The sequence below is a fragment of the Crinia signifera genome, chromosome 2, assembly GCF_055691185.1.
Source record: "Crinia signifera chromosome 2, ASM5569118v1, whole genome shotgun sequence".
NCBI classification, from domain to species: Eukaryota; Metazoa; Chordata; class Amphibia; order Anura; family Myobatrachidae; genus Crinia; species Crinia signifera.
The window spans coordinates 36,425,032-36,449,903 of record NC_139218.1 but is presented as its reverse complement, the minus strand read 5'-3'; the positions used below and the strand labels follow the sequence as shown (position 1 = coordinate 36,449,903).

Genomic DNA, 24,872 nt, shown 5'->3' with positions numbered 1-24,872 from the left:
ATAAAAAAGGAAGAAATGGCAATGCAGCAGCAGCGCCATCTGGTGGCAGTAATAGTAATAGCAACCCCAGGGGGAAATTTATTGAGGACATGAGACATAAGTTAACTCATGCCGAATTTGAAATGTTTAAGTCTGCCGTAGCTACGTGGCAGGATAATAGCGAGGATTCGGATGAATCCTTATCCTCATGCGGCGAGTCAGACGAAGTGGATTCGCTGAGCAGTGAATCCGGTACGCAAGAGCAAGCCCCATTGTCCGGTTCAAACGAAGAAGGCGGGGTTAGTGAAAGGGACTTGCAAAATGATGCAGGAATGAATCCGGTCGAAGAAGTTAGAAAATCTAACGCCAGATCTAGACGGACAGCGAGGAGAAGGGTGGTCGCAGAGAAGGCAAGGGAGAACAATATGGCGCCACAAAGCGCCAGAACGCAACCGGGTCGCTCATATGCGGACGCGGTTGCCGGGAGAAACACGGAAGGTGACACCGTGTCATTAGGGACATCGGCGCTTACATCTATATGCGCAGCGGTAGTGTCGGCAGTGGCTCCTCTGTTAACCACCGGAACAGGTGGGCAGGGAAAAACTGACCCTCCGGCAACTTTGGAGTCAGTATCTGACCTCATAGCCAAAGCAATAGCTCCAACTATTGCTGCGGCACGAGGGGACAATGTTATTTCCTCTGCTGAAAGGGTATCGCCGAATGTCCCAACCGTGATGGGGGTTGTTAACGAACCTCTATTGACAGGTCAGGATTCCGCCGAGCGAACCATGGAAGGACATTCTTCAAGCCGAGGAGGAAGTGATCGTAGAAGAAGGAGGGCAGCATCGTCTGATACTGGTGAGTCCACAAATGATCCTGACTGGACTGGGGAAGACAATACAGGGTCCAGCAGTGGGGGGTCAGAGGATTCATCGGTAGAGAAGAAGGCTAAGCGGAAAAGATCTGCAAAGTCTCGTAAGAGACGGCGCCGAAATGAAACCTCTGATTCCTCATTAGCATCGACGTCTTCCGAGGATAAGTCATCTTCGGACGGCGTCGTGAGGAGACGAAGGCGGAAGAGACGTAGGGAATATAGGTCCCATAGCTCCGGGTCCTCCAATGTATCGGTTGAGTCTGATGCAGTGCAGTGCGCGAACACCGCTGTTAAGCGGGGTTTGCGTCCTAGGGCTAGAGATAGGATCAGAAAGGGGCGCTATGTAGATATCTTTGCTTTAACAAGCAAGGATAGGCGGGCCCTTCTAGCCGCAAGGAAAAAAGGACCCGCTAGCGAGGATGCATTTCGCACTTATAACAACTGGGTAAGGGGCATACTAATTTTTGCGGCCTGTTATTTAGAGACACATCCAGATGAATATGTGAACCTGGTGAGATACCAGTTCCTTATTCATAAACTCTACACCTCTTACGTCGGTCCCGGTTGGCGGGTCTATGACGAAGAGTTTAGGAGAAAGCAGCATGGCCGGGAGGTGTACGATTTTGGTAAGAAAGACGTGGAATTATACGGCGAAGTTGCCGAATCGGCTACGCCTATTAGGGCTCCTGAGAATAAGGGGTGGGTAAGGCAGTATGGGAGCAGGCCTTACAATAATATTAATAAGGGAAGTAATACGAAACATGGCCATGGTAGGTGCTACTCATTTAATAATGGGCAATGCAACCTGGGTAACCGGTGTCGTTTTCGGCACCTTTGTATCAGATGCGGAGGTCAACACGCAATCAAGGATTGCACAAAACCTTCAACTGGAGGGGGAGGTGGGGCTCAATCCACGACAAAACAAAGCCGCGGTCCAGCGGCACCTGTCGTTGGATAGAGCCCCAACTCCAATTGTATTGGTCAGGATGTTACCATGGCTGGAACGGTATCCGGACAGAGATGGAGCAATATTTTTGCAGTCCGGATTTTCAGAGGGTTTTCAATTACCTGTTTCCGCTCCAATTAGTACGGGTAGTAAGGGAAACTTACGCTCGGCCATGGAACACCCTGACATAATATCACAAAAAGTCGAAGCCGAGGTAAAACTAGGTCGCATGGCAGGCCCGTTTGCAACACCACCAGTTGAGGGACTAATTTTGTCCCCTATTGGGGTGGTGCCCAAAAAAGTTAAGGGAAAGTTCAGGCTGATTCAGCATCTTTCTTGTCCTAGAGGGTCGTCTGTCAATGACGCCATCGATGATGAATTATGCACTGTTAATTATTGTTTATTTGAGGATGCTATAGGCATCATTAAAAAAATTGGTCCTGGTGCCCTCATGTGCAAATTGGATGTTGAATCAGCTTTTAGACTATTACCTTTGCATAAGAACGCATTTCGGTACATGGGATTTAAATTAAATGGGGGCTTTTACATAGATAAATGTTTGCCCATGGGTTGCTCCATTTCATGCGCTTATTTTGAGCGCTTCAGCACATTTTTGCAGTGGTGCCTGCAGGAAGTGTCGGGAGTTGACAGCATTACTCATTATTTGGACGACTTTCTTTTAGTGGGTCCTCCGAATTCTGACCTGTGCCTTACTTTACTCGAAGCAGCGCTTGAGTTATTTAGGGATTTCGGGGTTCCCGTGGCAGGGGAAAAAACCGAGGGACCTACTACTGATTTGGTGTACCTCGGAATTGAAATTGATTCCGATCGAGGTCTGTGTAAACTTCCAATAGATAAAGTACACCGGTTACACGACGAAATAACTTATGCCATCGCGGCTGCTAAGTTAACACTTAGACAGGCTCAATCTTTATTGGGCCTGTTTAATTTCGCATGTAGAGTAATACCCATGGGCAAAATATTTTGTAGAAAGCTGCAGCGAGCGACCGTCGGGATTCGCAAACCCCACCATTTTCTACGTCTATCTTCAGAAATGAAGAGGGATCTGAAAGTGTGGGAAATGTTTCTGGATAATTTCAACGGCATATGCATATGGCAAGCTCCAGCCGTTGCAAATGCGGAGTTGGAATTATATACGGATGCAGCAGGATCTTTCGGATTCGGCGCATTTTATGCGGGACGTTGGTGCGCAGAGGCTTGGCCCGAATCTTGGGCACGAGACGGCATGACCAAAAATATGCTATTATTGGAAATATTTCCAATAATGGTAGCCTTAGAGCTCTGGGGCGCGGAATTGGGAAACAGGGAGGTTGTCTTTTGGTGTGATAACTTAGGGGTGGTCCAATCCATTACACAACTAAGGTCAACCTCTCTCCCAGTTTTGCGCATTCTAGCACGGATAGTGTTGATGTGCTTGGCGAACAATATTACGTTGCGAGCCAAGCACGTCCCTGGCGTACTTAATGAAGTCGCAGATGCATTGTCCCGTTTCGAATGGGGAAGATTCAGGCAACTTGTGCCGCTAGCCCAGAAGTATGGTGAACAATGTCCATCTTTTTTATGGCAGGTGCCTCTGGAGGGGTAGAGGAGCTGGCCCTGCGGTCGCTAGCGCCAGCAACATTTAGAGCTTATCTGGCCTCATGGGAGCGCTGGAGCGAGTTCTTGCTGGAACAGGGTGGCACAGGTAAGAGCTATAAGCGTCTTATTAATGCCTATGTATGGAGCCTGTACACAGAGGGTAAGTCCAGAAGTTTTGTTAGACGCTCTCTGGCAGGCATATCATTCTTTTTGCGTCTGGGTGGGAAGAGAGACATCACCAAGTCTTTCTTGCTTTCCAGGATGCTAAAGGGATGGGCCAGAGCCAGGCCGGTTTTGCCCGACAGGCGACGGCCGATTGATGCCAGCCTGTTGCGTCGAATCTCGAGGTCCTTAAGAGTGATTTGCTCAAACGATTACGAGGTTCGACTTTTCAGGTTGGCCTTTGCCATGGCTTTCCATGGGGCGTTCAGAGTAGGCGAGTTGGTGTCCGCAACCAGGGCATCTCCCTCGCCTATGCTGTTCGGCCACGTCGACGTGCACCACGACGGTTTATGGTGCAAGATTCAGCGCTCAAAGACCGACGTAGTGGGCAGGGGGCAGTGGGTCCATTTGGGTCGGAGTGGCGATCGCCGGATTTGTCCGGTGGCGGCGGCTCTGGCTTACGTGGAATTGCGGCCTCAATTGCCCGGGGCCTGGCTGATGCACATCGACGGGTCCCCACTTACTAACTTCCAGTTCAGGTCGGTTTTCAGGCGCTGTATATTGCATCAGGGTCTTTCTCCAGCCGATTTTGGGACACACTCTTTTCGTATCGGCGCCGCTTCGGCAGCCGCTGCGGCGGGTTGGTCTCAGGTCGACATACGAGCACTCGGAAGATGGCGGTCTGGTGCATTTAAGCGATACATCAGGCCGACATAATCCAGTGAGCCCATTTGAGGAGTAGCCGCTCGCCCAAACACGCTTTAGTGTTTGAGGGGCCTTGAGGAATTTTTTGTGTTATCACCAGTCTTAAATTAGGCTCTAGCCAACTGGTGGAAGATTTGTGTTTTTTGCCTCAAGTCAAATCGGGTGACCCACCCCCCCCCCCCTCCCACCGTAGATTAAGGTACAACAGGTAGGGATTATACATAATTCAAGTGGGTCAATAATCAAATTAGTCTTAAATAGATCACCTAAATCACATTCCTAATAGTTATCAACAATTTAATATAGAACTGCAAAATCACCTTTAAGGGAATCTCACGGGCCCCCCTTTAAAATGTTGCCAGATGTTTGCCATTAATTCAAATTTTCTAACGGTATATATCATTTCAACTTACAGGTCAACGCTTGGACACCAATATGATTTGGATGGTGGGACATTCATTTATTTATTGGTTGTCCTTGTCCCAGGTCACCACGGATACGGAACGTTTCCCTGAGACGCGATTTATCCGTTGGCTGGGACGTAGAGGTATGAGGTGGTCCGCGTTGAGGGGTCTCTTGGATGAGTCAGTTAGGGCGTTTGGTTACCCAATGTTTGTCATCATCCACTTGGGGGGCAACGACCTCACGCATAATTCCGGTCTCAATATTCGATTTGAGATTAGGAATTTATTGCTGGACCTGATCAGAGAATGGAGATTTTGCCGTTTCTTCTGGTCAGAGATTATACCTAGGAGGGTTTGGAGAGATGCACTCAGTCCGGGCGCCATTGATTTGGTACGTAGGCGGATCAATTCCGTAGTCGGCAGGGCTATAGCAACGGAGGGCGGAGTGGTCGTCAGGCACGAGGCCATTTCCTTTAGGAACGAGACCCTGTACAGGCCGGATGGGGTGCATCTCTCTTTAGTCGGGATGGATTTGTTTTTCCAGAATTTAATAGACGCATTGAGAAGTTTAGAGGTTTAGCTGAGGGAGTATTCGAAGTTAGGTTGGTGGCGGGTCAGTTCAAGCTGAACTGATATGGCGGAAAGAACGGTAATTAAATTAGAGCTGTATTTACACTTAGATGCTGGTTGATGTCGGGATCTGGGCATCACCGACCCAGGTGGGCCCACATCTGGACCTTAACGATCATCTACTTCGGATAGCGTAAATTCTGGCGGACATTTGTAGTTTAGGGCAGGTGGCCCAATTTTTTGATGACTCGGGCAGAGTGGTGAGCTCTGCCTTAGTGCTATTTGCGAGGTCAGGGGCAGAAGCAGAAGGTCAACCCCCTGGCCTTAAGGGCAATTGGCCCCTTTTGAAAAGTCCGCTTCATAATTGAGCCGTTGTCTTGGACGCTGGCAGGTGGCCGGTCCTTGGCAATTAAGGGCAATTGGCCCTTAGATCCGGAGTTTGTTATTTTTATTACTTTGTTATTTTCCAGCAATGTTATTTATTTTGCATGCCGTTCTTTGCCCGCCACCTTAGTTAGAGCAGGGACATAAATTTTAGTTAGATTCAAATAGGCCGCCCCTGCTCAAAATAAATAAGCCGTCCCCTTTAAGCCCATTCAGTTGTACGCGTCTTTATTTCTTAGATAAGTGGGGTGAGTGTGGATGAATGCCTATGTCTGTGTGGAGTTTAAGACTGTAGAAGCCAGCTTGTCTGGCTGAAAACAGCATAAACTCACCTGGCTATTGGCAGGAATCCTTAGCTCACACACTTGATCTGGGCTTGAGGGTTCGGCTTGTCTTGATTGACGGGTTGGCTGATTTGAATGACGGTTCAGGATAGGCTGGTTGAGGTCAGAGGTGGAGATTGATGGGGTGATGTTCTTGGTTCCAGAAGATTCTGCCTCTTGCTTCAGGAAACGTTGCCCTCCCGCCCGCCCCATTTATTAGTCAGAATTAGTTGTTGAGAAGTCGTTTGCATTATTCGTTTAGTTGTTGTCGGCTTATTTTGGGTTGGCGGAAAGAACGGTAATTAAATTAGAGCTGTATTTACACTTAGATGCTGGTTGATGTCGGGATCTGGGCATCACCGACCCAGGTGGGCCCACATCTGGACCTTAACGATCATCTACTTCGGATAGCGTAAATTCTGGCGGACATTTGTAGTTTAGGGCAGGTGGCCCAATTTTTTGATGACTCGGGCAGAGTGGTGAGCTCTGCCTTAGTGCTATTTGCGAGGTCAGGGGCAGAAGCAGAAGGTCAACCCCCTGGCCTTAAGGGCAATTGGCCCCTTTTGAAAAGTCCGCTTCATAATTGAGCCGTTGTCTTGGACGCTGGCAGGTGGCCGGTCCTTGGCAATTAAGGGCAATTGGCCCTTAGATCCGGAGTTTGTTATTTTTATTACTTTGTTATTTTCCAGCAATGTTATTTATTTTGCATGCCGTTCTTTGCCCGCCACCTTAGTTAGAGCAGGGACATAAATTTTAGTTAGATTCAAATAGGCCGCCCCTGCTCAAAATAAATAAGCCGTCCCCTTTAAGCCCATTCAGTTGTACGCGTCTTTATTTCTTAGATAAGTGGGGTGAGTGTGGATGAATGCCTATGTCTGTGTGGAGTTTACGGGCAGACAGTATTTTTGATATGTTGTAGTACACTGTCGAATCCTTGACAGTGCCAGTCACTTGCTTCTTTATTTCCTCCTCCCCTCACACAGCCAGCAGCTCCAGCATCTCCTCATCCCTCCACATGTCACCTGATCTCATTCCCCAATCAGCATGCTTTTTCATATCCTGTATGAAAAATCCGGGTCATGCCTGTTCCCACTGGTGGACACCCGTGTAATTCCCAGAAATAACCCTGCAAAAAAACCATGTGCAGTTACAGGAGCATTACACCCGGGAATTTCACTCACACCCATTCACACTGAGACACGACACTAGAAATTACTGCTCGCCCTGGCAAAAGCACGGGTTTTTGCGGCAGTGAGAACGGGGTATTAAATCTGATTTTGTTCAATCAAGAACTTACTTGTTTACTGTCATTTATACCCCTTTCACATTGCAAAAGCAGGGTCGAACTCAGGATCGCGAAATCGGGGGCCCTTTATACGAAAGATAATGAATGGGTTTGAATCAGCCCCTTTATAAATAGTGTGAGGTAATGACTGTGAGGTAATTAATTGGCTGCTGTTTATGTCCTATTTTCACAGGATCCTGCTTCCAGGAGAGTATCATTGCTGCAGGCATTGTGGAACACATTCAAATTTGCGCTTATTCAAGTGGCCTTCATGAAGGTAGTTGCTGATGTTCTGGCGTTTACAAGCCCCCAAATATTAAAGTGAGTGAATTTTTCAACTTGAGAAGAAACTAAACTGATGAAATGTTAACATGTTTGTCCTAATAGTAGGTTTCAGAGGGATATTTGTTTATCAACAATTAACAATTTGGTTTAGAGCCATGGTTTATACCAAGGTGGCTTCAACCAGCCAACCCTGCTAAATGGAAATCATATGCTTTCTAACATCAAGGCAAATAGCTGATCTCATTACATTATAGACTAGCGACCCGCCCCGGCTTCGCATGGGAAGCACTAATTATTTATATCCAGGTGACTTCGGATTTGTGTAATTGGTTGTTAGATTTGGGAATGCCGTGTCGACAACGGCTTGAATATTCAATTGCATCTCATTCGTGGCGCGATCAATTAATTGCCAAAACCCCACCCAAAACAAATTCTGTTGATCCGATCGCTACCAAACTTCACAGGATCGGCCACTGGGCTAATTTGAAGATTGCCTGAAAATTTCATCAAAATCGGTCACGCCGTTTTGGAGTCCATAGGGAACATACACACATTAGGCGTTAGCAAATAAAAATCATTTTAGACTGACTTTTTTTATTTGGCTCGTAAATGGCCGCGAATGGGCGGGCGCCGACATCATGTTATGTCAGACGCCCGCCCGGTGCAGGCTTCGACCCGCCTTTTTTCGTATGGGGACGGCAAACATTTTTATGGGCACACCCAACGTTCTTTTATGGCCACACCAAGGAAACGCTGGCCGTCCCCATGCGCCAGAAATACACTTATTTTTGACATTTACTATCCCGAAAATACAGCAATTCGTATTCGTATTGATAGCACATCAATACGAATACGAATTTCCGTATTTTCGGGATAGTAAATGTCAAACATAAGTGTATTTCTGGATACAAATACACCTATTTTTTTTACAAATTTCCTTTAGTAAATTTCCCCCTTTATCTTTATCTGAAGTGTTGTTCATTCCCTCAGACAAATGATCTTTTTCTGCGAGAACCGCTCCGAAGGCGCCTGGAATGGCTACGTGTTTGCCCTCGGTCTACTTGTGGTCACGATCTTGCAGACACTGGTCCTACAACTCTACCAACGTTTCAACATGCTGACGGCAATGAAAATCAAAACCTCCATCATAGGAACCATATACAAAAAGGTAATACAAACCTGATGAAGAAATCTATTACAGTAAAACTAAAGCACAAAGCACTTTATTATTTAAACAAAACAATAAAGCTGCAGTTTTGTGCTTTGGCGAGTTACACACTCACCGGGCCGTTCTCTGTGGTGGGGGAGGGCAGGGGGCGGGCGGGGTGTACTCTGGCCCGGAGCAGCATTTTATGGCGGGTAGCCAAGAAAACACAGGGCGTTCCCCTTGGAACACAGTTGGGCCGATGCCTTCTCGGGGTGGGCGGTTGACATCACATGACGTCAGGGCCCGCCCCGTCTTCGGTGATCTGCGGAGAAAATAAAAGTCGGTTTATAGTGACTTTTATTTCCGAAGGTAGGAGAAATCATTTAATGGCCGGCATACACACGGGGAGATTTTAGCCCTATTTCTAAGCAATATGACTAGATCACTTAGAAATGAAGCACAGATCGCTCCGTGTGTACACCCTATAGCGATGCCGCTCCCTCGCATCGCCATCACCCGCAGAGATTGACTATGTCTATCCTGCTTAGATCGCAGGGCTCTGCCTATAAGCATAGGGAAAACACTGTTCTGCACAGATCGCTCAGCAGGGCCATCTTAATGCATGAGCTTACTGGGCAGCTGCCCAAGGGCCCCCTAATTTTTGGGTCCTTGGAGAAGGGGCAGGTCGGGCCGTAGTTATCTGCCACTAAGGTTGATGTTTTCTCAGCTTCAGGGGAGACAGGTAGAGAAAGCTGCACATACGCTCTCTATTTGCCTCCGAGCCTGCAGTGTGACGCTGCATGCTGATTGGTGGATGGCTGGAGCTATCCACCAATCAGTGTTGACAACCATTCACCCTTTGGAAGCATGTGGAGAGATGGTTAGGACATTTAAAGAAAAAAAAAAAAAGCATTTGCCTGTGAATGGGTGTGTAGGGGCCCCAATACATCGCTTTGTCCAGGGCCTACAAAGCCGTTAAGACAGCCCTGTCGCTCAGCACACATTGGATGTGTGCAGCGATGTGTGCTGATCGATCTTTGCTTAGGCAGACCGCTCAGCACGGGGCACTCGTCCCCCCGTGTGTATGGGCCTTTAGTGACAGTGTCTCAAAGATTAGCCTGCAGCAGGTTCAACCAGTTCACCACTGTGTGACACACCCAGGCAGTGACCATGTGACAGACACTCACACTGGCAGTTGTGTAATCTGTAAATGATAGTTACTGCACACATCAATCATTAATGGCTCCAGCCACACACAGTTACATAAAACTGTGGGTTTGGCATAAACATTTTACAATCAGGAGTTGATCATTTCACTTATATTAAGTGTAAAACTTTAGTACAGTTGTGTTAATAAGATATTTGCTGATGGGCGTTATATATCATTCTGATTCACTGAGGTGCAGGCCTTATTTACTTGGAATTCATGTGAAGGTTATTCACCGTTAAACAATAATAAGGCTGAATTTACATAACGCGGGTTGCCCATTGTTTAGAAACTGACAGGCAGGTGCTTCAAAAGAATGACACAGGTTAAAGTACATCGCCATCTAGTGGCCTAAATAAGAAGCCAGTTCAACGATCTAGGGAGGTGTACTAAAGCCTTGGAAAGTGATAAAGTGGAAACCGATAATCTACCAACTAATTGGTCACTTTTCAAAAACAGCCAGTAACATGGCAGTTAGGAGCCGATTGGCAGGTACATTATATCTCCACAAGTATTAAGTCAGTATATCTGCCCCATAAAGTAGAGAGACAATCAGCTCCTAATTGCCATGTTACAGGATGTGTTTGGGAATTACAGGATACTAGTATTACACTAACTGTCACCTCCCGAGGTTCTTTAACCTTTTGCAGTCTAAATTTTTGTTTAAATGAATTGTAATTTTTTTTATTATTATTCAAAAATGGTCTACACTGAATGTTGAACAACAATAATGTTCTTATTTTAAAGTGGCTCCCCATTGGATCTGCTATTCGCGTTAGGGCTGTTGAGCCTGATTAGACGTTGGAACTGAAAGGGTTAAGCCATATTTGTGGGATACGGTCGGTTGGTCAACCTAAAGATGGTCGACAGTCATTAGGTCGACACCATTGGGTCGACATACTGCAAGGTGAACAGGGGTCTAGGTCGACATGGGTCAAGGTCGACAGGTCATTAGGTTGACACAAGCATTAGGTCAGTCAAAAGGTCGACATGGGGTTTTTCACTGTTTTTTTTGAGCCGACATGTGCCGACAGGTGGTATTTCATGCCCTACCATCCACTAGGATGTGGTGGGAGAAAAAAATAGTGTGCCGAGTGCAGCGAGGCACCGTGCCCGACGCATGGCAAGCGCAGCGGTGCACTTAATCATGTGTCCATGTCAACTGTGTCGACATTCGGGTAAAAAAACAGTGAAAAACCCCATGTCGACCTTTGGACTGTTGACCTACACCATGTCGACCTAATGACCTGTCGACCTTGACCCATGTCGAACTAGACCCCTGTCGACCCAGTGGTGTCGACCTAATGAATGTCGACCATCTTTAGGGCGATCCATATTATTGGCTGATACTTTATGACTATTGTGTTCCTTATTTTTTTAATAAGTAAGTTTATATTTTGTCAGTGTCTGCAGTTATTTGGCAATGATGAAACTGTTGGTTCTCTATTAATTTGTACTATTTATCTTTTTTGTGTCCCCTCACATGTAAACACGCAGTGTTCAGTACCATGTTCATGTATCAAGTTTTTTATCTCTATAGACCTTATTCAGACCTGATTGCAAATTTGTTCTCAAAATGCGCAAAACCATGTACATTGCAGGTGGGGCAGATGTAAAATGTGCGGAGAGTCAAGTCCCCCATTCACTAGTGTGATTCTGGCCCAATTCCGAAGGATTTAGGCGAGAAATTGGGTGAAACCTGGCCAAATCGCATGTGTTCGGCATCCACTCCGACCCAATGCGTGGTCCTATGTGCATCATGTCAGAGTCGGAGGTCGGATGGGCTTTTCCCCTTAAGGGAAGTCGGACTAGTGTATGGGGGGCCTTTAGATTTGGGTGGGGTGTGTTCAAAATGAAATCTAAATTGCAGTGTAAGAATAAAGAAGCCAGTATTTACCCTGCACAGAAACAATTTAACTCAGTGCCGGCTACTGAGGCTAATTGGGTTCCCCCCCTTGGGTATTTATAAACCGTGGTAATTACAGTACACAAGTCATTTCACAGGTAGGGATGCATTTAGTATCCCGATGGTGGGGATGCCAGCGGACACAGGCATCCCAACTACCACCAGAAGACCAGTGACAGAATCCCAACATCAGTTAGGATGCCAGTGCCGGAATCCTGGCTATGTAAGAATGCGAGTGGGGACTTAGAGTTAGGCTGTGGGGGGATTCGTGTTTGAGGAGAGAAGGTTAGGCACTGAGAAGGGAGAGTCAAGGTAGGGCTGTGGGGTGGGGCGTTAGGTTTAGACAGTGGTGGTTAAGGGGGAGCATGGAGAAGGTAAGTATACTCACCTATTCCCTGTCGAAATTCCCTCCATTGTGATGATGGCTTCAGTATTCTGAATCCTCATACCGGTCATCCGTATGTAACCCCGCAGGCATATGCCTTGTTTTGTGTAGCAGTACAAAAATTTAACAGCATTTTAGGAGACCAGCTGAGTTTGGGGTGAGCATTCAGTTTACCTTATTAACCCCTTCCCGACATTTGACGTACATTTACGTCATGGTCGGGATGTACTTCCCGACACATGGCATAAATGTACGTCATGCCATTAAACTGTCACCGCGTCTATAGACGCGGTGACAGAGGGACGATGTCTGCTGTCCCTGACAGCAGACATCTTCCCTCATTGCCCAGGGGGGGCAGCGATGCCCCCACCCATCGGCGATCGCTGTGATTGGCTGTTCAATGTGAACAGCCAATTACAGCGTTTTCTGTGTACCGGCGAATAACGTTCGCCGGTGACACAGGGATCGGTGGTGATTGGTGCTGTTAAGTACAGCACCAATCACCACCGGGTGTAAGGGTGTCACTGGTGGTCACCCCACCTCACCCCACCTTCCCCCAAAGGCTGTGATTGGTCCGACGGACCAATCACAGCCATTTCACCTCAAATGAAATAACGGAGACAGCCCTGCAGCCGCCATTCCGGTCAGGAACAGCGTGCAGAGCGGTCTCCGTGCCCATCTGTGCCTATACTGACCTGATCAGCGTTGGTGGCATCCGTGCTGCCAGCTCCTGCTGTGACTTCCTGGTACTTGTGCTGCTGCTGCTGCTGCTGCAGCAGCAGCGTCATTGTGTCAGAGATTTAAATTGTGTGATATAATTTTGTATCTGCTGCCCCCTGCTGCCCCCCTTTTGTGCTGATCAGTGTAAACTAACTGATCAGATTTTTTTTTTTGGGGTGCAGGTTTTTTTTTTTTTTATATATACCCTGTCAGGTTGCACCCACAGCTGTGTGCCTTCTGCCCCTCACTGCTAATCAGTGTTGCATCACTGATCAGCAGTTTTTTTTTTTTTTGAGGGTGCTGTGGGGGTTTTTTTTAATTTTTTTTTACACCCACGGTGATTTTGTGGGTGTCCTGTGGCCACAGAGCGCTGATCAGTGACGTACATCACTGATCAGCATTTTTGATCTAATTTTTTTTTTTTTTGGGATCAAATTCCTGTTGTCTTTGACTCATCAGAAGTTTTTTTAAATTTTTTTTTTTGGAGGGTGCTGTGGAGTCTTTTTTTAAATTTTTTTTACACCCACGGTGCTTTTGTGGGTGTCCTGTGCCCGCTGAGCGCTGATCAGTGACGGACGTTACTGACCAACATCTGTGCTCAATTTTTGGCGCAGGAGCTTTTTTTTTTTTCTTTTAACTTACACGTGTTAAAGCACTACATACACACTACATACCCCCCGTGTTGAAATAAAGTTTGTACCCCCCCCTACACTATACACGCCTACACAAAAATAATAAAAATGTCCCAATCATCGCAAAGACTGTTTTCAGCGGAGGAGGCATATGCCCTTATTGCCTCTGACACTGACACAGCCAGTAATGCAAGCGATGAATTTGCATTCGCCTTAAGCTCCTCTTCCTCCTCTAGTGATGAGGGACCCCCTCAAAGACGCCCCCGTAGAGCAGCTGAGACCCCCCCCCCCAATGATTGATCTCGTATGGACCCCACCACCAGACAATTTTGAGCCCCAGGTTCCTGAGTTTTTGGCCAACCCAGGAATCCAATTTGATACTACAGGCCTCAAAGAAATTGACTTTTTCAAAGTCTTTTTCTCTGATGATTTTATAAATTTAATGGTGGACCAAAGTAATTTATATGCCCAGCAGTTTATTGCCCAAAACCCCACGTCATCATTTGCTAGGTGGACCCCTGTAGATGCAGTAGAGATGATGACGTTTTGGGGTCTGGTGTTACATATGGGCATAGTTAAAAAGCCAGAAATTAGGCAATATTGGAGTACAGATGTTCTGTACAGCACCCCACTTTACCGTATGGCCATGACCCGGACTCGTTTTGAGACGATCCTTAAATTTTTGCATTACAACGATAATGCACAGTGCCCACCCAGAGATGATCTCACCTTTGACCGGCTATTCAAAGTCAGGCCGGTCATTGATCATTTCAGCGCCAAATTTGCAGAGATGTACATCCCCCAAAAATTCATTTGTGTAGACGAGTCACTTATACATTTTAAAGGAAGGGTTAAATTCCGCCAGTACCTTCCCAATAAGAGGGCAAGGTATGGCATAAAAATGTATAAGCTGTGCGAAAGTACCTCAGGGTACACCCACAGGTTTAGGGTATATGAAGGGAAGGACACAAGAATTGAACCGCCAGAATGCCCCCCCTCCCTCGTAGGTGTTAGTGGAAAGATTGTCTGGGATTTAGTGCACCCCTTCCTGGATAAGGGTTATCACCTCTATGTGGATAACTTTTACACCAGCATCCCCCTGTTTAAGGCCCTTGGTTCAAGAGGTACAGCAGCTTGCGGTACTGTGCGCAAGAACCAAAGAGGCCTCCCAAAAACGCACATTGCCCAAGTAATGAGAAGGGGTGAAAGCAGGGGAATATGCACCGAAAATATGTTGTTGGTCAAATATAAGGACAAGAGGGATGTCCTTATACTGACAACAATTCACGGAGACAGTACCACCTCCGTCCCTGTACGAGGTACCAGTACCCACACCTCAAAACCTATTTGTATCCTAGATTACAATAAGTACATGGGCGGAGTGGATCTTTCAGATCAGGTACTGAAGCCGTACAGTGCCCTGCGGAAAACAAAAATATGGTATAAGAAGCTGGCCGTGTATATCATCCAGATGGCACTGTATAACGCTTACGTACTATTCCGTTCTACCAGCCAGACGGGGACATTTATGCACTTTCAAGAGGAAGTCATAAAGGGCCTAATATTTGGGAACCAGCAGGCAGAGGGCCCCAGTACTTCTAGTACTGGCCCCAGTACTTCTAGTACTGGCCCCCGTATTGTATCAGGGCAGCATTTTCCTAACGAAATCCCCTCCACTGGAAAAAAGGGCATGACACAAAAAAGGTGCAAAGTTTGCTATAAAAAGGGAATACGAAAGCAAACTATTTTCCACTGTGAAACTTGCCCCGACAAACCCGGCCTATGTATGAAGGAGTGCTTTAAAATATACCACACATCTATGGATTATTAGGTTCATCATTTCACCGTGCTTCGGGGGTCTTGCTAATGCGACAAAGCACCCACCATTCATTCCACCAGAATCTGTGCTGCAAAATCCAAATATCACTCCTTCCCTTCTGAGTCCTGCCATGCACCCAAATGGTATTTTTTGGTCACATATGAGGCATTGCCGTACTCGGGAGAAATTGGGGCACAGATTTTGGGGTGCTTTGTCTCCTTCATTCCTTGTGAAAATGAAAAATTTTGAGCCAGAACTGCATTTTTGTGTAAAAAATGTAATTTCATTTTCACAGCCCAGTTGTACCAAAATTGGTGAAACCCCTGGGGGTTTGAAATGTACACTATACCCCTAGATGAATTCCCTGAGGGGTGTAGTTTGCAAAATGGGGTCACTTGTGGGTTCCTAACTTTTAGCATCTTATGGTGCCTAGAAACCTACATGGTGCCTAAAAAATAATCTCATAAAAAGGAGGCTCCAAAATCAAGTAGGTGCTCCTTCTATTATGAAGCCTGTGGTTTGGTCAACGTGCACACTAGGGCCACATATAGGATATTTATGAAAACAAAAGAATTGGGGGAACCAATTTTTAGTCACATTTCTCTAGTAAAATCTACTGTGTTCCTTAGAAAAATGTATTAAAATTGAAAATCTGCAAAAAAAATGAAATTTTGAAATTTCACCTACACATTGTTTTAATTCCTGTGAAACACCTAAAGGGTTAAAAAAACTTCCAAAATGCTGTTTTGAATACTGTGAGGGGTGCAGTTTTTGAAATGGCATCATTTATGGGGGTGTCTCACATACAAGTCCCTCAAAGTCACATCAGAACTGAACTGGTCCCTAAAAAAATCAGTGTTTGAAATTTTCTTGAAAATTTGAGAATTTGCTATTCATATTTTAAGCCTCCTAGTGTCCAAAAAAATTAAAAGGAGGTTGAAATAATGATGGAAACATAAAGTATACATATGGTCTATGTTAGTTATTAACTATTTTGAGTGGTATGATTATTTGTCTCACAAGCAGAAAATTTAACATTTTGCAAATTGCAAAATTTTCAATTTTTTTTACGACATTTTGGTATTTTTCACAAAAAAACACAGACTGTATCGACCAAAATTTACCACTAATTTGAAGTACAATGTGTCACGAGAAAACAATCTCAAAATCACTGGGATAAGTAAAAGCAAAAAAAAGTTATCCCCACTTAAGTGATACATGTCAGATTTGAAAAAAAGGGCTCTGTCAGGAAGGTGAAAACAGGCTGTGTCGGTAAGGGGTTAATGAGGTTGTGTTATATTTAAAGTTTAGTAGACATTGGGAACCAGTCATTTAGATTTTTAACATTATTTGTGAGCCATTGATGTTACTATCTTTCTTATCTAGTCATTAAATTTGGCCAACTCTACTCGGAGGAATTTTACAACGGGGGAACTGGTGAACTTAATGTCGTCAGATGCACAACAGCTTATGGACCTGACTGTCAACCTGAATCTGCTGTGGTCAGCCCCGTTCCAGATCCTGATGGCGATCGTCTTCCTGTGGCAGGAGCTGGGGCCATCGGTGCTGGCTGGTGTGGCTGTGCTGATTTTGGTTATTCCTTTAAATGCATATATTGCAGCCAAAGTCAAGCAACTGAAGGTACAAGATAAATAATATTGTGTTACAGAGTCTATACGCACATTTACGTTGTACTGTATGTTCTCAGAACTAAAAACATAAGAAGGTTTTATTTTAACTGTGCTCTTGTACCCATAGCAAACCAATCACATTCTAGCTTTCATTTTTTAGAATATAAAATAACCTAAAAACATGCCGGCCCACTTTCTGGCTGCCCCCTCTGGGAGGAGCCACCCAGGCTGGCGTAGCAGGGGATGGTGTGGAGGACATAGGGCCAGATGCACTAAGCTTCAAAAGTGATAAAATGGAGAGTGATAAACAGCCGGCCAATCAGCTAAAATGTCAGGCAGGAGCTGATTGGTTGGTTGTTTATCAATCTCCATTTTATTACTTTTGAAGCTTAGTGCATCTGGCACATAGCCTGATAAAATAGAGAGTGATAAACAGCCAGCCAATCAGCTCCTACCTGTTATTTTTCAAACCCAGCCTGTAACATGACAGGTAGGAGCTGATTGGCTGGCTGTTTATCACTCTCCATTTTAGCACTTTTTGAAGCTTGATACATCTGGCCCCTAAGGTGCAGGGTGGGGGTGTGATGCAACAAAAGGGGGCAAATGCATTGAGAGCATCCAAGCCACTCAGTCCATGGTGGGGTGAGGCAGGTGAGACACAGCCTTTCCTGTCATACTAGCACATATGCCGGCATTTTGAATTGATAAAGTATGTAAAAAATACAAATAATTTAGGTACTCTTTACTTAGTTGGGCGCCCATCGTGGGGATCGCGGACATCGCGGCCAGTACATTAACGGCTGCGACGCGATGCCCGCGATCCCCGCGATTTCCCATAGGGTTCAATGTTAAATTTAGTGCTGCCCGCGATTTTACATTCAATGCTTCAATGGCCGCGATTTGGCCATAGGAATCAATGTTAAATGGGCCACAGAGCCCAAATAGGCACAATTAACACTTAAATGTCCCCCCAAATTTGTAACGCCACCCCACGATCCACGCCAACCCGAAGCGTGGCGAGCGCAGCGAGCCCGGGAGGGGCAGCGGTACGCGTCCTCCGACCTTTTCATACCCCCACTATCCACGTCGGCGTGGAGTTATTTATTATTATTTATTATTTATTAACAGTTTCTTATATAGCGCACACATATTCCGCAGCGCTTTACAGAGAATATTTGAACATTCACATCAGTCCCTGCCCCAGTGGAGCTTACAATCTATATGACCTACCACATGTACACGCACACAGACATTCTAGGGTTAATTTTTGTTGGAAGCCAATTAACCTATCTGTATATTTTTGGATTGTGGGAGGAAACCGGAGTACCCGGAGTAAACCCACGCAAGCACAGGGAGAATATACAAACTCCGCACAGTTAGAGCCATGTTGGGGATCGAACCCATGGCCTCAGCGCTGTGAGGCAGTAATGCTAACCATTACACCATCCGTGCTGCCCCGTTGAGTTGAGAATAGAATAGTGTGGCGAGCGCAGCGAGCCACCGAGCCCGAAGCGTGGTGAGGGGACGCGGATACCTGTGAAGCCCGCGTAGGGCCACGTTTACCTGTGAAGGTATCCGCGTCCCCTCGCGGGGCTCGCTGCGCTCGCCACGTGGGTTAGGGAAGCAACATATGGCAAAGTTGCAAAATAGGGGGGTGGAGGGCATTGATTTGGTCCGGATTCAGTTCACAGCCAAAAACACCCGCAATCCCAACACCGCCGGGGGGGGCTCAAAAAGGGGTCCGACCAATATAAAGTTGTTCAGGGATGCAAGATATGGCAGAGTTGCATAACCTAAAGGGGGTAGAGGACATGGGGTTTAAGAAAAAAAAACGGTCAGATCCGGGAGCCCACCACAGACAGGTGTATGCCCATAGGCAAACGCAGAGGGGATTTCTGGTTGCCTTGAAACCCCCCCTCCTCTTGACAAGTGGCTCAATATGACACCAATGGCTATGGTATATAAAATGATTACTATAGCTTCCGCTACATAATGAGGTATACGGGACAGAGCGGAGCCGCTGCACATGCCCAGTGGTAGAAGCTTCTTCTGCAACGTTTGCAGTGTGTGGACCAATGTTTACATCACTGCCCAGGATCTCTACTAGGCTCTTCTAATGCTCCCCGACTCCTGCACTTGCACCAATGAGATTTTTATATAGATATGAGACAGGAAAAACCCTGCAGCAGCGGGCATGATAACTAGCAGCCTAGTGCATGATAACTAGTAGCCTACTGCATGATAACTAGTAGCCTACTGCATGATAACTAGCTGCCTACTGCATGATAACTAGCTGCCTACTGCATGATAACTAGCAGCCTAGTGCATGATAACTAGCAGCCTAGTGCATGATAACTAGCAGCCTAGTGCATGATAACTAGCAGCCTAGTGCATGATAACTAGCAGCCTAGTGCATGATAACTAGCAGCCTAGTGCATGGTAACTAGCAGCCTAGTGCATGGTAACTAGCAGCCTAGTGCATGGTAACTAGCAGCCTAGTGCATGATAACTAGCAGCCTAGTGCATGATAACTAGCAGCCTAGTGCATGATAACTAGCAGCCTAGTGCATGATGGGTCCAAAATTCTGGTTACTTGGTAATCTGCTGAAACCTGGAAATGTCGATGTCTTGTCTGCAACTTTAATAGCCAATACTTTTCCCACAGAAAAGCCATTTGAAGAGTAAAGACCATCGCATCAAATTACTGAATGAGATTTTACACGGAATAAAGGTAATTCATGCTGCAGCTTTTTTATTATTTACATTGATTGCAAAATACATGTGATGTTATCAGTAAATGTATTACCAGACTGTATGTATAAGTCATGTCTGTGTCTTGCAGGAAAATATAGTCAGAAATATGATTCAATTGTACTGACACCACTAAAGTACTTACTGTAGAATCTACCATAAAATGGCTTGGGCGTAATACAAATATATTAACAATCCTGAGAACCAAATTCTGGATGGGTGACACCAAAATGCCAGCTTTTGCTTAATGACAGGAACTGGGTGCTAGACTGTTACATTGTGTGCAGCACCTGGCTCTTGTCACTATGCAGGAGCCAGTACTGAAACAATACACTGACCGGGGCAGCCAGCCGCTCAGGTACCCCTGGAGTGTTGTAAACAGGGGTTTGTGATGTGACGCCACGCCCCTCACATGAAGCCACACCCCCTAAGTGAAGCCAAGTGTGCCTCTGACTCCAATTCAACCCAATGAGTGCCTCTGCCTTCCAACTCCACATGTTCACCTATCACCTCCCCTCACCATATGTACCACTGCCTACTGCCTTACCAAGCATGGCTCTACCTTCTCTGCCCCATAAGTGCCTCTGACCCCACTCGTCATGAGTGCTTCTACCTCCTACCTTCCCACAAGCACCGGTCATCTACTCTCCCCATATTTACCTTTGTCTCCTGCCTAAACAATCGTTCCTCTGCCCCCCCCCCCCCACACACAAATGCCTCTGCCTTCTACCTCCCTATGTGCACCTATACTCTCCCCTTCCCATATATACCACTTTCCTCCATCCCCATGAATGACCCTGACTACTACCTTCCCAATTGTGCCTCTGACCGCTTTCCCATGAGTTCCTCTGCCTCCTACCTCCTCATGTGTGCCTATGATTTCCCCTCCTCATATGTGCCTCTGGGTGCCGGATGACTCTCCGACAGGGGGGATCCCGACAGTCAGTATCCTGATGTCGGAATACCAACTGCTGCTCCTCCGACAGGGGGGATCCCGACTCACAGGGGCTATTCTACCTTTTAGGGGTCCACGACCCCCATAGAGGGAGAATAGAACCTGTAGCGAGCCACCGAGCCTGCAGCGTGACGAGCGCAGCGAGCCTGCCAGGGGGCTTCTTTGCGCTCCGACATTGGGATACTGACCATCAGGACCCCTCGGAGCACCATACCACACCCATCTCTCTGACCCCCCTTCTCCATATGATCCTCTGACCCCCTTTGTCCGTGTGTTCCTCTCACCCCTATCTGTAACTCTGCTGCTGAACAGAAGAAGCATGGATATTAATCTATGACAAAAGGGAGCCTAGCAATGAGGATTTTAGTGAAGCAAAGAAAAAATGTCCTTCCAAGCATGTGGCGACCAAAGGCACATGCAGGCCGGTCAGTGTGACTTACATGGGGCTTACCCAGATGCATCTGTTTTGAGGCGCTCTTTAATTAAAATGTAAATCCATTATGCCAAGACAGGAAGTGAATGTAGGCTGTAGTACTGTACATCAAAATTCAAAATTGTTCCTGTGCAAACCTGAGGCGGGTCGGTCATTTTATTGATATAATGCTGAAATATTCTTCAGGCCTTCTAAAAGTATAATTCTAGTCCTACCCTAGCCTGGTAAGGATTTACAATTCCCGGAATGCCCTATATTACTCATCCTCGCTGATGCTAAGATTGTGGAAAAAATAATTTCACTGTGGTTGAATCAGGTTCACCCAGTTCAGAAAGACCTTCACAGAGTAACGGTAAGTACATAATGTGCCTAGAAACGGACAAAGGCAGCCTGAAACAGGGGTTACCCAGGACCAGGGCCCAAGAGAGCTTGTAAGATAAAGGGTCTTCACGAGTTCAATTCCTACTACAGACTGAGTTTCTCTGATGTCTTGTTTTTGCCGATCTGTTGATGACCAATACGTTGTTCTTTCAGATCCTAAAACTGTATGCGTGGGAGCCTTCTTATCAAAGGAAAGTGGTTGATATTCGGGAAAGTGAAATGGAAGTTCTAAAATCTTCAGGTTACTTGACCACATTCTCAATGCTGACATTAACCTGCATTCCTTTCTTGGTAAGATATGGGACTGGGGACTGGTTTTCTGGTATCAGACCATCAGTTTAGTTGCCATGGCAATGCGTTTTGTATCATCAAGGCCCCACCCCTGCGGCGTAATCACCAGGGAAGTGGGACGGAACTCGTAAGGAGTCAGTTTAATACTTTACTTTCTCTTTCAATGGTCCTGGTGACACAGCTCAACACTGGGATGTAGGAGGGTCCGAAGGAGCCAGGCACCTATCCTAAAGTTTTAGAGGGTAGGCTCCTCCCCTACTGCATCCCTGGACTCTTCAGTTCGTGTTAGGTGCCCACTGGAGTGGGTGCTATTCTAAAGGGCTGCAGGAGCAGCCGAAGAATTAGAGTAGTTAGGGGATTTTTATTATTTTATTAACTTTTACCCTAGCTAGGTAGGCACAGTGTGAGGATTCTCATAGTGAATCCTCACACTGCTTGCGCAGCAGGAGCTGACAGAAGCGCGTCCTGTCAGCTCACTGTGCACAGGGGAGACACTGTCTGGTCTCCCTGTGCAGCGCTTATAGCCTTTTCTAAAAGGCTGCCTGGGCTCCGGAGTACCCTGAAACCGGCTCCACGTTTAGGTGGGGATCATGGGGGACAGGCGCTCCGTGATGGCGGCAGCCATTTTATGCGGAGCTTACACGCTGAGCTCCTAGATGAGAGGACAGCAGCGTTGTGACAGGCATGTTCCAAGTGATCCCCATTTGAGGGGGAGACACTGGAACTAGGAAATCCTACCTAAGGAGCGGCTTGCTGGGGGTGGTTGGCGCCAAAAGGTCACGGACCCCGCAGCAGCAGGGACCTGTGGTCTCTTCCTTCACTCTGACTTTGGCGCCTTTCAGAACGCTTGCAGCGGAGCTGAGCTGGCTTACTGATCCTGGCAGAGTGACTTGGATTTCCTGGGCATCGCTTCCCCGCAGTTGAAACCAACAGACAGATAAGTGACTGGGTGCATTGCTCTGTATAAACGCTTGTACATTGTTTGCACTGTGTATACTGTTAGATATACATTTATCACTTGCATCATGTCTGAGCATCAGGCTGTGGTTTTGGGGGAGGGAGCCCTTAATGCACTGAGCGCGTGCAATGTTTGCACACAAAAGTTTGTCCCTGAGCAGATGGCCAAGGGGGGCTTAAGTATTACTTGCGCTGATGTGAGACCCATGGGCAGTGATCCCCATAGGGCAGAGCAGATGGAACCTGCGTGGGCCAGGGCCCTAGGCAGGTCAGTAAACGCTTTGGTGCAGCTTTTGGACAGGCAGAGTGATGGGCTGGTAGAATCACAGAGACCTATGCCATCATCTCAGCAGTCGTCAGGCTCCTTGCCTCTTACCCAGGCAGATCCTGCACTTATCCAGGTGATGCAGGATACTGCAAAAGGGATTAACAGGTTCAGTGAAATGCTGGACAAAATGGATGATGTGGCAGGGACCCCTAGAAGGTCTTATGCTTTAACTACTGTGGTAGATGAAGAGGAAGGAGAGTATACTGACATCCCCTGGGATCAGGGTGATGATTTGGAAGAGAACTCTGCTGCTGGTATAGAGGATCTCATTGTAGCTGTGAAGCAGGCTTTAAAGCTGACTGTGGAGGATAAGACTCCTGTTAAAGGTGTTTTTAAGCGACAGCGGAAGGAGGCTGTTACTTTTCCTTCAGATGAGGGGTTACAGGAATTGTTAGAAGGGGCTTGGAAAACTCCTGATAAGAGGCTTCAGATGCCAAAACGATTCCTTAGTGTGTACCCCATGCCAGAGTCTCATGCGGAGCTCTGGGAAAGGGTCCCAGTTGTGGACGCTTCAGTGGCACGTTTGTCCAAGGCTACTGTATTACCAGTACAAGGCGGTGCAGCTTTTAAAGATTCTGTGGATAAAAAGCTGGAGGGAAACCTCAAGGCTATCTTTGAAGGGGTGGGGTTTACCTTACGACCCCTTATTGCTTCAGCCTGGGTTTCTAAGGCCATGATAGAGTGGGCTGGTGAATTATGCACCATGCTGCAGGCTGACCCGGGTGCATTACTGCTTGCAGAAAAGATTAAGGCAGCAGCAGAATATGCAGTTGAAGCAGAGGAGGAAGCTATTAAAATGGCAACCAGAGTGTCCACAGTCTCCATTAATGCCAGGAGAGTGCTTTGGCTTAAAGCCTGGGAAGCAGACAATGAGTCCAAGAAGGCTCTGGAAACATTAGCCTTCAAAGGAAAGGTACTCTTTGGTACCGAATTAGAGGAGATTATAAAACAGGCCACAGGCGGCAAAAGTACATTTCTGCCGGCCTCCTCAGCAAAGCAGACATCCAGATTTTCTGCTTTTAAGCCGTCCTTTCGGCCCTCCCCTAGAGGTGGTGCGTCCTTTCGAGGACAGTCTTTCAGGGGAAGGTTTCAGCCCTCTAGAAGCAAGACACAAAAGTCAAAATTTGGCTCTTTTCACAAGAAGCCTGCCAATAAAGGAGAGGATAAACCCTCTGCATGACTGTCAGGGGCTTTGCCCGACAGTGACAAAAGTGGGCGGGCGTCTCACACTCTTCAGGGACGCTTGGGCCTCTCTAGGCCAGGATGCCTGGGTGCTAGACATCATAACACAGGGTTACAAAATCCCTTTCAGAGGGCCACCTCCGAAGAGGTTCATTCCCACATCCTTACCAAAGGAGGCACGGCTGCGTACAGCTCTTGTGAGAGCAGCGCACTCCCTTTTGGAAAAAGGGGTGGTTACACCAGTCCCCAGGGCAGAGTGGAAGAAAGGCTTTTACTCCACGCTGTTCCTGGTGCCCAAACCAGACGGGTCTTTCAGACCAATACTAAATTTGAAGTCTCTAAATGTTCATTTATGGGTAGACCATTTCAAAATGGAGTCTCTACGGTCAGTACTCCTGAGTCTGGACCAGGGAGAATTTTTGGCGTCCATGGATGTCCAGGACGCATATCTGCACGTCCCTATACACCCGGAGCATCAGACCTTGTTGAGGTTTGCCATAGGAGACCTGCATTTACAATTCCGGGCGTTACCCTTTGGGCTAGCAACCGCGCCAAGGGTATTCACAAAGATAATGTCAGTGATGGCGGCGGTGCTGAGGCTCAGGGGAATCACAGTAATACCCTATTTGGA

At 46.8% G+C, this 24,872-nt stretch overlaps 1 protein-coding gene across 1 annotated transcript in view; it reads left to right on the top strand.

Moving 5' to 3' along the window:
* Window positions 1-24,872, top strand: part of LOC146059569 (multidrug resistance-associated protein 1-like) — an 87,914-nt gene that overhangs the window by 17,886 nt on the left and 45,156 nt on the right. The window contains exons 4-8 of the mRNA XM_083171905.1: window positions 7,425-7,552; window positions 8,507-8,684; window positions 16,719-16,973; window positions 19,629-19,694; window positions 21,637-21,774. Coding sequence (XP_083028031.1) covers window positions 7,425-7,552; window positions 8,507-8,684; window positions 16,719-16,973; window positions 19,629-19,694; window positions 21,637-21,774 — 765 coding nt within the window. The remainder of the gene's footprint in view (window positions 1-7,424; window positions 7,553-8,506; window positions 8,685-16,718; window positions 16,974-19,628; window positions 19,695-21,636; window positions 21,775-24,872) is intronic.